Here is a 13,104-nt window from a genome sequence, read left to right as displayed (position 1 = left end):
TATGCGATAGAAGCTGAGCATTTAACTTGAATCTGAATCATAATTGACTATCACCCATGAGTAGTTTCTGGCTAAGGTTTTGCCTTGCTTAGGCTGCTAGTCTTGTGATAGCTTATGCTTGGATGCCTGTTTGTTTACACATGACTTATCATTGTGCATGCTTTGCATTCCTTGGGGTAGTTTTGATGTTGAGCTACACTTGTGCCAAGGGACACCTCATAAACCTTGGTTACATTCATGTTTCATCTTAAATTTAGTCAAAATATGAAAATGCATACGAAATGCTTGTTTACACGCTATTTCAAGTGCTAAATGAAAAACCATTCACCAGGTTGCTCTGCTATTACATGTGCTTGCCATAGAAGTAGGCTCATGGTTTCAGTGAGTTTGGAAATGAGTAGGAATACCTTGCATGTGTTAGCAATGGTCTTATGTTGAGAACTTATCATCCGTGTATGAGCTCTTGTGAACTAGTTGATCTTTGACAGAGTGATCTTTTAGCTAGTTGCTTGCTCACATGGTGATATATATCTTAAACTATTTAAATCTCATAATCATGCTTTTGTCTACTGATTATATCATAATATCTTCATGATGGCTCTGAATGCTTGCTTATGACCCGCTTCTCAAGTGTTAGTTCACCTGTAGCATATTTCAATGCTTTTGGTCTATTTGAGAAGCTTTGTAGGTTGAATCCTTTCATGGCATGCTTTGCACTTCTTTTGCATTGTTGAACCGTGATGGATGCATTGTCAACAAGGGGGAGAGTTTTGCACAAATCATAATTTGGTAAGGGGGAGTTTTGCTTGCATTGCTTTTGAAAGGGGGAGCTTTGTTTCCGGGGGAGTTTGAGCTTTGTATTCGATTTGTGCTTGATCGATCCTATCTTGTCACATGATTGGTGTTGAGCCCTTTCTACCTTTTCTTTAGGGATCATGTGATGAGCTTTGTGTTCGATTTTCGCTTGTTCGATTCTATCTTGTCACATGATTGGTGTTGAGCCCTTTCTGCCTTTTCTTTAGGGATCATGTGATTTCTTGTCTCAGCCGTGTCGAGCCATTGCCTTTGTCTTGGGGGACTGAGAATTTGCTTCTTCCGGATTGTTTCTGGCTTTTCACTTGGCTTCTGGATCTTTCAGGAGAAGTTCTTTTCATTTTCTGGTTTAACTTTCAGACTATCAGATTTGTGAGGAGTGTTGTCAATGCACTCATCAAGGGGGAGATTGAAGACTAGTGATGGTCATCCCTGTGTGATGAGTGATTGACAACCGTTGCGTGTTGATGCTTGCCTTGGTTGTGAAGTGCAGGTGCATGGTGCGACGCGGCGGTCGACGGCGCGAGGTGAAGGCCAAGTGAAAGATTCGGGGATGAACACGAGTAGACTTGGGCCGAGGGACCCGAAGATGCCGGGCGGAGTCACGGGCGGCCCACATGGTGCACGGATCGACAAGGAAGCATGAAGGAAGGATGCGGCCATGTGGACCGAGTCGGCAAGGACGATGGCGAGTCAACTAGGCGGCCTGTGCGGCAGGTGCGCGCAAACGACTCGAAGGCGTCAAGGCGCGGCGGGAGGTCTGACACGTGCCGGCATCAGCGAGGTCGCGTGGCGGTTAAGCGGAGACGGACGGTTTCGATGGTTTGGGCCTCAAAACCAACAGCGGTGGCTGGTTTCCCGGTTTCGGCAGCAAAACAGGGGGCGGACTTGGCGCGGTCAAGGTCCGGGTAGAGGGCACGCGGCGTCATCTCCGAGCTTGCTTCGAGGCAAAGGGAAGTCGAAGAGGAGCCGTGTCCATCCGATGTGTCTATCAAAATATGGACTGTATTGCCCCTGTGTGGGTGGTTATCTTAGTTAATTAGAATATGGGTAATTTAGTCCTTTTAGGTGGAAAACTAAAGAGATAAGATGGGGGTCACGGTTGGGGCGCGGCTCTGGCTCCTGACCGACCAAGTCACGGTGCCCTCCCCGTCTTTCTGTTCTTCCCCTTCCTCCCTTCTCCACTTCTTTTAGGGTTAGATTTTGTGATGGTTCCTTGAAGGTTTGTACTGCAAATCGATGAGAAAGGAGGCCCTCCCCTCCTTTTGCCCTCGGGGCGTTTGATTCAATTTCGTCTCTAGAATTTCCTATGATTTCCTTGTCCGCTTTTGGCCTTCATTTGGATTTCGTTTTGGCTCGTTTCTAGTGTGCAGGGAGAATCATGGCTGGGGTGTGTAACGAACATGGCACCATTTATGTCATCTCGAGTGATTTTGGTGATCGAATGACAACACAACACTTGGACTAATATGATTGTTAAGATGATCATTCTCAGACTTTTAGGTTCAAGTGATGACAAAGAGAAAGAGAAAATAGGCGTAGCAAGGCCCGAAGGGCAGCCCCTACGGGACCTGAAAGCTCTTCGGATCAGGAGCACTGGAAGAACCGACGCCTTGATGTTTGGTGCAGGAGGAAATCGAAGCCAAGTCAGCCTATAGGCACCGGTTGAACCGACGGTCCAAGAAAGGGCATCGGTGCATTGGGCGTCCTTTGTTCCAGAGACGATGTCAAGTGCCCAGGAGAAGTTTCTTCAGCACCGATTTAACCGACGGTGCATCGGAGTATGACATCGGTGCAATGACGTCAGCGCCCAGGAGAAGATTCTTAAGCACCGGATGAAGCGGTGATTCATCGGTACAAAGCATCGGTTCAACCGGTGATCACTGCGTCAGCTGTCAGAAACTCAACGGCTACTTTGGGTTGTGAGTGACCGGATGAACCGACGCTACCCCTGCCAGAGGCATCGGTTCAACCGATGATACGCAGAATTCTGCTGACCGTTGGAGCAACGGCTACAAGACTTGGTGGCCTATATATACGCCTCACCCCGGCCATTTGAAGATTGCTGGAGTCCCAAGACACCTCATACACATCCAAGAACATCTCCAAGCCATACAAGAGCTCATAGATCATATCCTTAGCTTATAGCACTAGCTTTGTAAAGTGTGAGTGCTAGATTAGCTCTTAGTGAGTGTGATTGCAAGGCCTTGAGCCTTTGTGCTGTGGTTCTCTAGTGAACCAAAACAAGAGCTTGGTGCGCCGGCACCTTGGAGCGTGAAGCTCGCCGGCAACGTCATCGACCCTCCGACTTGATGTGGAGCGGCGACGACACTTTGTGCGGGGGGACGTGGAGACCCCCATCCTTTGTGGAGAAATTTCTTAGTGGAACCCGGGGCCAAGGTGACCGTGATTGTGTTCACGGAAGAGACTTGGTGGCTGAGTAGCAATACTCTTAGTGAGTGCTACAACAACGTGGATGTAGGTGTGCCTTTGTGGCTAACCGAACCACGGGATAAACACCCGCGTCAAGAGTTTGCTATCTCCTATCCCACTCTTTAAGCTTCCGCATTTCATACTAGCAATTTGTATGCCTTTACTTTCATAGAGTAGTTTCTTGATAGGAAAGACTATAGGTTGCTAAACTCTTTTGGGATGAGAGTTTTACACTAGAACAATCTAGTTGCACATCTAGATAGCTTGTTTTAAGTTTAAGTTTTGTGCAAATTAGTTGGAACCATAGGTCAAAGTTTTTATTAGTGCTTAATTCACCCCCTCCTCCTCTTAGGCTAGAGCACCCGATCACTTTCAGGGCGTCTCCTCCCCTCCTGGCGCAGGAACTGGATGTGGCAATTCCTCGCTAGGCAGCAGCGCGAGGGAGCCCTGGTGCTGGAACGGTGTGCAGGGCAAAGGGCAGGCTGTTTTGGTGGGCTTTCGCACAAGGGAAAAGCAACTGCTGGTGGTGCACTCGCCCTGCAGGAAGTGGAGTTGATTTTTCTCTAACGCAGCAAAGGATTCAAGCACCAGCAGGCTAGCACACAGGAGCCAGGTGGCCATGGTTAGAGCAGAGGCAGACCACGCTTACAACATGTTTGTGGTAATGCCACACAAGTCTTTCCTCTCTCATTTAAATTCAGCTTATTAGATTGTTTTAGTATGTTTAGTTCTAGATTTTCTTTGTTGGGCACCAGGTTAGCGAGTCCTTGTGTTACCCTAGTTTGTTCTCGTTAGTCCGCGTCTTCTTTGGTCTATGTTAATTAGCTTTTGATAGGGCTTAGTTAAAACCTGAAAAAGCAAACAAAAATTAGTATCTTGTGTGTTCTTGCTAGTTAGATTTATTTCTTGTCATTCTAGCTTTTGATTTACCTGTCTACTAACCTCCTTGTTCGAGTTCTCGGAGTATTCCTTTTCGATGGTTTCACTCTGATCCGCTTTTGTGCGGTTGCGCGAGTAGGCGTGTTTCGTTTGTGCTCTTCACCGCTTTGCTTCTGCATGTTTGTGCTGGTTTCGGTGTGTGAGTGTTCCTAGTGTCGATAACCGTCCTGAGCTATACGGTAATAATACTCACTATTTGAGGTGCGTCGGGTGTATAGGGACTTTTACTCTCCGGTTTTTCGAATCGGATTTGAGACTCCCATTCACCCCACTGGTCGCCTGTCCGGTCCTTCAACTTGTTCCCGGTGGAGGACAGCTGGACATGGAGGAGGGACAAGTGCAGTGCAGGCGCTCTCTGATCCGTGCCGGATGCATTTCCCTTGCACTTTCGCATCCTCTGAAATCTTGATCCCAGCCACAGAGGTACAACAGGGCCACGGCAACCACCAACGGCCGGGTGCTTTGTTTCTCATGGGCGCAATTGTTGTGTTTAAACGGAATCCATTGAAATGTCCGAATAATGGCCGATATTCGACAATCTGATCCATTGAAAAGTCCTCTCGGAGCATCCAATCCGCCAATGGAACGGAAACCGTGTATTGGTGGGCTACATCCTACAGGCCGTAAACGTCAGCTGCTCATGCCACCCTTACCCTTGTTTCGCGTCCGTCCATTTCCTGCTGGGCCGAGAACTTTCGAAACTTTGGTGTGCCGAAAGGTTTGTCAGCGCTGAAATTTCGTGTGAAGTTTTTTTTGAAAGATCGTGTGGAAAAGGTGCTAATGGTCTTTGGGGCACACTCTATTTCCTTAACACACTTCTCAGTTTGCTAACGGCGGCACGCGCAGAGGTCGCGCGTTGATCTGCTCCGGTCTTCCGTAGAGAGAGAGAGAGAGAGAGAGAGAGAGAGAGAGAGAGAGAGAGAGAGAGAGAGAGAGAGAGAGAGAGAGCAGGCACAAACGTCAGCTGATTACTAGTGGACGTGGAGCATGGTTTCGAAAAGAGATTGATTGGCATGACGACACCTCCCGACGGCATCACCGTCGCCTGGGCTACGGCAGCAGCCACCAAAGCTGGGGCCGACGATTAAATGACAGATCCGTGCTTTCTTCCAAAAAAAAAAAGATGCGACTGATAGGGTGATGATGCTTACCTATTCTGATATGTGTACCAGCAGAGACACTGCTCCCAGCTCGTACAACATACAACATTTCCTTGTATCCCCACTTTTAGCAGGGCAACAGTCATGTTGATCTTCCGTGCTTACCTATTTGAGGTTGATGAACCATATCAAACCCGCCCGGCCGAATCCGGTAGTGCGAACAGAGCGCCGCCGCGCCACAGGGGAATGAAGGGCATCGATCCTAGACGGATTACACTAGACGAGGATCATATCTCCACCACCTAATCCCCGCTGATTGTTTCTCAGAGCTCCGTTCCAGCACGGAACCTCTCGGTCCAAGCTAATAATTACAAAGCTCGCCATGGAATGAACCCGACGGCCTTCCGGAAACTTGCCGACGTTGAATCTCAAGCATGTCTTTTTTGTTCACATCGGCACAAGTATATATCCACACCATGGCATGGCCTTTCTCTCGGTTGACACACGCACGCAGAGGCACACAACCAAAGTAACTCTCGCTACTTGCTGGCTCCAAAGCATATGCATGCCAGCACCTTCGGTTTACGGCAGGTGCACGAGCCTTCGGGTTCCAGGATGGAGTAGTTGACAACCATCAGGTGCAGAAACCCTGGAGAGTTTGGATTTGTGGTCGCCTCTTCGGCGCGTCTGCTGCTAGTTCATCGGGAGCGTTACCCTGGACAGACACTACCGACTACAGAGTACTGTAGGTCTGAAAGGGTCGGTTGTCATGTACAGTACTACCCTCAGGGGCAAGGGACCAGCAAAGGAGCAGTGATCGCGGAGAGGACCTGCACTCAGCTAGCAGGGATGATCACGGAACAGGTGAAGTAACTGCGCTGCACGGGAGCCTGTCCCTGCTGGCTCAGTTTAAGGGAGAAAAAAATAAAAGAGGAGGCATGCAGCACATCCTCAAGTGGGAAATTCCAGTGAAGTCTGGTACGCAAAGGTGTCCTCGGCGCATCTACACAGGTGTGCCCTGTTACTCGGTCTCTAAGTCTGTCATTTCTGGGAGAGGTTAGTTCTCAAATGCATGAAAAAAAAAAAGTATTGCCGTCGATGCAGGCAAACCCTACTATCTCACTCAATCCTACGGCCATCATTTTTTCCCCTTTTGCCTCCCTCATCCATGTGCCTACTATCTCAATCCTACGGCTGTCATTTTTTTCCCTCCTGCCTTAGTCATGCATGTCCCTATGATCTCAATCCTATGATCATCGTTCAATTAAATAGAGCCATGGTTAATTGAGCTTGTTTTTGTTTCTTCTCTCTTTTTTTTCCTTTCTTTTGAGGAGTTAAGGAGCCCTTTTATTTAGGATGTGGAGCTGCAACGCTAGCTGAGCTGTAGAGGAGCCAAGGAATCAGCGTCCTTGACTTAGGGTCTACTATATTTTGGTAGAGCTCCATCTTACTCTGATTCTTTATTAGAGCTGATTCGCTTAGAGAAGTGATTCTCTTTGATTCTCTAGCATAAAATTTTAAGATCAAGATGGAGAATCACTTCACAGAATCAGAATAAAGATGGAGAATCACTTCACAGAATCAGAAGAAGCTACTTTTTCCACTTCCAGTCTCTTAATTCATTTCACAAAATCAGTAGAGAATCGTTCTCTCTGAGAAACTGTTTGGTAGAGCTTCTATGGATTTAAGAGAACCAGCTCTAAGAGCTCCGCCAAACGCACCCTTAGTTCTTCGCAAAGTTGTCGTTGCCTCGTTGCGAGTTCTTCCGACAAATAAAATGTTCAGAGCTTGTTTGGACGGCAGCGGTACCCGTCAACCTCCTCCTGTTTTCTACAGCCCAAGCAAGCAAGGAGAGAACAGTTTGTGTACAATAGGGGGCCATTGTCCGTTATGCGTTCCTTGCCCATTAAGGCTGATCTCCTCTTGGAGTCATTAGGAGTAGTGCTCTGATCAGATTTTGTCATCTCTCATCCGTTCCGTTCCGTTCCAAAGGAAAGAAGCATGCGTGGACCGAACGAGGCGTCGCAATGTGAAACGGGGCGGCCAATCGGCTGCTTGCTTGGAGCGCTTCCCTTCCGTTCATTCAACCACCGAGCCCTCGCCAAAAAAAAAAAGAGAGCCGAACCACCTCTAACCCTTTGGTTGATGTTTTTTTTTATCACGCATACCTGTATTTAAGCTAAGGAAAACATACACATACAAGCACACCGTACAGGAACAAGGAGGACAAATACTCCATCCTAATAATAGAAAGGGCCACTAGCAAAACAGAAATTACAAAAAGGTCCCTAGACCCTTTCCAGGCTGAGGAATAAATCCCCACCGCCACCGCCGGACGCCAGCGCCGTACGCCGCCGGCGACCTCGAGGCCGAAAGGAGCTCCATCGCACGCAGGCTTTGGCAAACCACAGAAAACACCCGCCAGCAGGGACGAGCTGAAGCCAACGCTGTTCGTCCATCGGTCGGGGACACACCCCGAGCACCCTCGGCCATGGATCCAAGCTCGCCGATGACGACGGCCGCCGCCCCGGGACATTCGAGCTCGATCCATCCTCCTGACAACCGCAGCACCCACAGCCTCCACCGCACCTGGACAACACGAGATCGACAGCAGCCGCCGCCACTGAGGACGACGCGCCGCCACCGACCGACTCCTGTACAAATCTCCGAGCAAGGGAGACCTACCTCCACAGGCTCGCCGTCAGCGCCGGAGTAGAGCACCAACGGGGCGAGGACGAACCGGGGAGGACCTTATTCCCTGAACACGCCGCCGCCGGGAAACAAACCCTAACCCTAGGCCAACTGGGACCACCTCCCCCGACCGGCAAAAGCACAACGGTCCTCAACACCTCGCGAAGCCCAGGGGGCCATTGGAGGTGAGGAAGACCGCCGGCTCCGCCGCGGGGAACGAAACGCTCGCTCTCGCCCCTCTCAAACAGTAGCCGGACGGGAGAGTTCGAGAGAGAGAGCCAGCAGTCCGCAGCGAGCAACCCTTTGGTTGATGTTGATGCTACCACTAGTCTCCCTTCGGATATGTCGCCAATTTACTTTTTTCCCCAACTTTGAGAGCTGGAATTGCACAGTTGCTGGTTTTGGGATACGAAAATCTATCTGCATCGTCCTCAATGCTGGCCACAGGCCCACAGTCAAAGTTGGGGAAAGAAGCTAGGCAAGATAAATCACGCGGGGGGTGACTCAAACACAAGGAGATTTGGTGACAAAAAAAAAACAAAATAATATACACCGTACGTCATATTCATACAGAGGCTAGTTAGCTGCAAAGCCTACGTTTTGTTCGACAGCATGATTAGAGCAAGGTTAATAATTTAGTCTGCTGGCTGCAATAATCTTTACAGCTCATCTCTCAGTCTATTTATATAGTGGTTTTGCTCCCCATCATTAATATATGATTCACTTGTTTATCTCACAAAATTTATTGGTTGTTGTGTCGAAACTGACTGTAAGTTTATAGCCTACTTCTCCTCTCTATCCTCTTCTCCCGATCTTTACCTCAGCATTCAGCATGTTTATCACCTATCATAATACTTTCTTATCGAAACACATAGTGACGATGGGGCACCCAACAACTGCTAGTATAGTTGTAGGTGATTAGCAGACGGCATGACAAGCCACAAACAGGTGCTCTTGGATTTCATCATCCGGCCAATCAAGCTGCACGCCGAGCCCGGTAGGCGGTAGCTCAACACCCATTGAGGCGTCGACAACTCACTGTCTTAACTGCTGCTAACTGGAATTGTCCATTTGCCGGTGGCGCCATGGCCGCCGACGCTGCACGCCGTGTCGCGGGCTTGTGGTGGGTCCACCTGCAGTGGCACGACGAACTGGTAGAAGATTCCAATTTCCAAAGACTCCGGTCTCTCGCTCGTAGCTCCAGCAGCGCAATTTTTTTTTTTTTTTTGAAAGATCACTAGCAGCGCAATTTTACTGTCACCCAATTCACCCCCGCGTGCGGCAGCGCAATTTTACTGCCGGCCGCCTGCGTGCGTGATGGAGTCCTGGCCGGCCTCTGGAGGTGGTGGATGGATGCCTCCAGGGAGGCTCCAGTTTCTTTCAGAAGGCGCGTCTGACCGTTCTCCGTTCAGAGTTGTTCTTCCTTCAAAACAACAGGTGCTGCTTCTGAAACGGGGGAGGGGAAAGCCTCTCTCTCTCTCTTGAATCAATTGCATGGCGCTTCATCAGATGTTGGTCTGTCGTCTGTGGGAATTAGTTGAACCTAATTAGCATAAAGACGATCGAGCACCCGCTGATTGGCCCACGGGTCTCACGCACGCATGCACAACCACGTCAACGGGCGGCGGCTTTCGACTTGGCTGGCAAGCCGCAACCTGCAGGCAGGGCAGGGCACGCCTCGCCTCAGGGCACGGCTGTGTACATGCACATGCATCATATCTCTCCGAGCAGACAACCCAGAACACCCAATCTTTCACCCGATCTCTGCCGATAGCAACGCGGCAGCAGCAGCAGATCTTTGGACGACCGCCGCCCACCAATTCTCCGAGGTGAGTTTCGTTCGGAGCACAAGGTTGGTGCCAAGATCATTGGTTTATACCAAGGACGTTGTGCGATTTATTAGTGTTCTATTTAAAAAGGATACTCTAAACATGATTTAATTGGATAGCAGATGAAAAGGCACAAGGTTGGGTGTTGGTTCAAAGTTGGAACCAACCACAAGGATAAACAGTTCTCCAAATACACAACCAAAGCCGTCGCTCATTAAGGGTTTCTTGCTCATTAAGGCTTTCTCTTAGATCCGCCTTGGAGGTTTTAGGACTATGAGATTTTTTTTTGAGGGAAATTAGGACGTGAGATTGTGACATCCGCCCAGTCATGCCAAAGCATCTTCTGAGACGAACGGGGCTTGAGCCAATGGGCTGCTTCGCTTGTAGCTCTTCTCTTCTCTTCTCTTCTCTTCTCTTCGATACTGCATCATGCCATCATCTTTGAAAAGTCAGCCCAGACATGCCAACGCATCTTGTCTGCTTCGCTTATTGCTCCGTTTATTTATGGTGGCAAGGGTGCGCGCCGCTCATGTTTCACTGTTGAAGGCACAAATTAGCATTTTGAGTTTCTGATCTGAAAGTTCAATCTCTAACGTACAAACCCAAATTCAGACAAAGAAATGGAGACTGAAAACAAGGTAGACCATGTTCAGTACTAGTAACTCACAGAGGAGAGGAGTGGTTAGAAGAATTTCGCTACATCGTGAATGATTCAGAAGCAAAAGGTTATGTTTTTTGTTATGAGAAACGGGAGAGGTGTCCCCCTACTGGCTATAGATTAAAAGATAAAATAGTTTAAAAGAGGTTATGTCGAACTAAAAGAAGATAAATTAGCACAGAAGGAAAGAGAAAACAAAAGGATAAAACAGAGGCTAAAAGGAAGTACGGAAAGCTCGTCTCCCAATATGTGTCTCCATACGTAGTACAGCTGCAGTTTTGCCCAGAAATCCGGATCCAAACAAGGTACTTGGCCATAAATAAACCTGAATTAATGAATGGTATGATGAATTTTTGTACATCGTGAGTACTAGTAGTACACAGGTACGATACTATTCGATTCACTAGCGCTTAACCTCAGAACAAGGCTCCAATTAGTAGGTGCTCCCCATTTCTTCATCTGACCAAGCAGGACTTCACGACCGCGTCCCCACCTCCCTTCGCTTGACCGGATCGAAGCGTCCATGTGTGCCGGTCTCGGCCAGCACGTCGGCCTCGCCGCCGGGCGCCGGGGAAACATAGGGCCGTGCCCTGTCTTGCAGGGGCGCACACTGAGCTTGTCGAGGATTCTGGCGTCAGGATGCTACTAGTTCTTGCGTTCCGATTCATGGTCAAGAATCGAGTTCGTTCCTTCAATCAAAAAGAAATCAACACGAAGATGGTCAGGAGAGTATCACCGTAAATCTCGCACGAGCGCGCGACCTAGAGTACTGCGGTGGATCGTCCGTCTCCACAGACGACGACTTGTGTTGGCTCACTCACCTACCTCGCGGACCACCCTCGCGGCTGCGCGGCGCCGGCGAGGAGCCAGAACGCGACGAGGGGCACGGCGAGCACGCCGAGCAGCGCGGACACCATGGTGCATGCGAGGCAGGCGAACCGCCTGGCGTGCGCCGGGGCCGGCGGGGGTGGGAAGGGCGGCGCCGGCGGGGCGAGCCGGAGCTGGAGCAGCACGATGCTCGCGAGGTAGGCGAACGGGAGGAGCGCGAGGACGACGGCGACGGCGGCGTGGATGGCGGGGCTGGGCGGCGGGTCGGCCCCGTCGAGGGACTCGAGCAGCGGCTTGATGATGAGGGAGATGCCGAGCGCCACGCAGAGCGCGAACCGGGGGGCGTCGTTGAGGTCAGCCATCGGAGAGCAGCTGAAACCAAGCGGTGCGAGACGGAGCGTTAGCGATGGGGAGGGCGGCGAGGAGGAGGAGGAGGAGGAGGAGGGAGATCAGAAATGAGCCCTCCAATGATCGGATTGCCTCGAGGCTCGAGCACAAGAACTCGATTGGCTCGATCCCCCTTTGCTGGCCGTGTTCAGGAGGGCGGCAGCAACACTGGGGTCTGGGGATCTGGAGCGGAGCAGAGCAGAGGCCACCGTTATATAGGCCGGCCTCCCAACAAAATTTAAATACCGCTCACGCTTTTACTTTTACTACCACAGCATGGTGAATCGGCCTGTCGGCATGAGCAACCACAATGTTTGCCCTAAGGTAGTTCATAGCATTAAAATATTCGCTACAGACTAGCTGAAATATTGTAAAAATGGTTCATATAGCAGTTCATAGCAAAAGTTACCCATAGTCCTATGAACAATCCATAAGAAATAAACTAATATTACTCTCTCTATCATCTCCTTCTCTCTCACTCCAGATTCCATCATTACAAATCCATATATACTGGGACAACAACAATAGCTATAGACTACTGACACAAAAACTATTTATATGGACTACTTAGTCCATATATATTCGCTGTGTTCGTTTGACTGGCTGTTGACTAGTGCTGATTTGTTAGAAGAGAACAATACTGTTGACTGGCTGTTAGCTGGTGATTAGTACTGATTTAGTATGAGAAAACAGTACTACTAGCTAGTTGGCTGACAAAACAAGCGAACACACAGATTGTGGTTGCTCAGGCATCAGTCCATCGCCAGCTGTGCCGAGCTGAAACCCATCAGGTGCAGACGCAGGGAGACTGATCCGGAGCAACTGTTTCATATTCTTACTTTAAAATCTATCAAATCGGTGCGAGATCACACACATATCCTACGAAAAGAACCCTAGTCAACATATGCGTCCACACGGGCCTTTCCATTTCTTACCTAGGCTGAATGCTGGCTGGTGCAAATTTATTTGAAAAAAAAAGAACCTTCTAATGTTTATTTAATGGGACGTCTACCTGTAATAACACACAAACGTGGACGAAATGGGAATCGAAATTCCGATTCCCCTTTGCATTTTGCATCCTTCTGTTGCACTGGCCGGACCGCCCCCATTTTCTTCGGACTAGGATACAAAGCACACAAACAATCGTGCAAGTGCTCCCTAAGCCTTCCCTTTGCCGGAGTCTCTTTTGTGATGGTATTTTTCAGCAGGTCGTGAAAATTGTATCCTTCGACCGTCCGATGCCATGGCATGTCTGAGACAGACGGGAGGCGAGAGACGGGGAGCAGCCAACGGCCTCCAATCCTTTTTTTTTCTTCGAAAAAAAAAGGTTCCATACCTTTTTGTTTTTTTGTAAGAAGGCTTCGATCCTTTTGCATTAGGACACCTTCCTTTCAACCTTGCTACAGTAAGATGTTACTCCCAGTCC

The 13,104-nt window shown here is 49.3% G+C and overlaps 1 protein-coding gene across 5 annotated transcripts; it reads right to left on the bottom strand.

The window, feature by feature from the left end:
- Positions 1–9,917: 9,917 nt before the first annotated feature.
- LOC120668512 lies at positions 9,918–11,871 on the bottom strand. Of its 5 annotated transcripts, none has more exons than XR_005672461.1 (4): positions 11,285–11,871; positions 10,879–11,152; positions 10,692–10,788; positions 9,918–10,342 (listed from the first exon to the last, which is right to left on the bottom strand). XR_005672461.1 is itself a non-coding variant. In XM_039948252.1 (2 exons), the coding sequence occupies exon 1, from the start codon at positions 11,651–11,653 to the stop codon at positions 11,285–11,287; it is 369 nt and encodes a 122-aa protein (XP_039804186.1). In that variant the 5' UTR covers positions 11,654–11,871; the 3' UTR covers positions 10,685–11,152. The 5 variants fall into 5 exon arrangements, 2 of the variants coding, with proteins under 2 accessions (XP_039804186.1, XP_039804185.1); XR_005672459.1 differs by having other exon boundaries at positions 11,289–11,871; XR_005672460.1 differs by lacking the exon at positions 9,918–10,342 and having other exon boundaries at positions 10,679–10,788; positions 11,289–11,871.
- Between the last annotated feature and the right edge of the window lie 1,233 nt (positions 11,872–13,104).

Source organism: Panicum virgatum, chromosome 4N, assembly GCF_016808335.1.
Source record: "Panicum virgatum strain AP13 chromosome 4N, P.virgatum_v5, whole genome shotgun sequence".
In the NCBI taxonomy this organism is placed as follows: domain Eukaryota; kingdom Viridiplantae; phylum Streptophyta; class Magnoliopsida; order Poales; family Poaceae; genus Panicum; species Panicum virgatum.
This window is presented reverse-complemented; position numbering and strand designations above follow the sequence as displayed.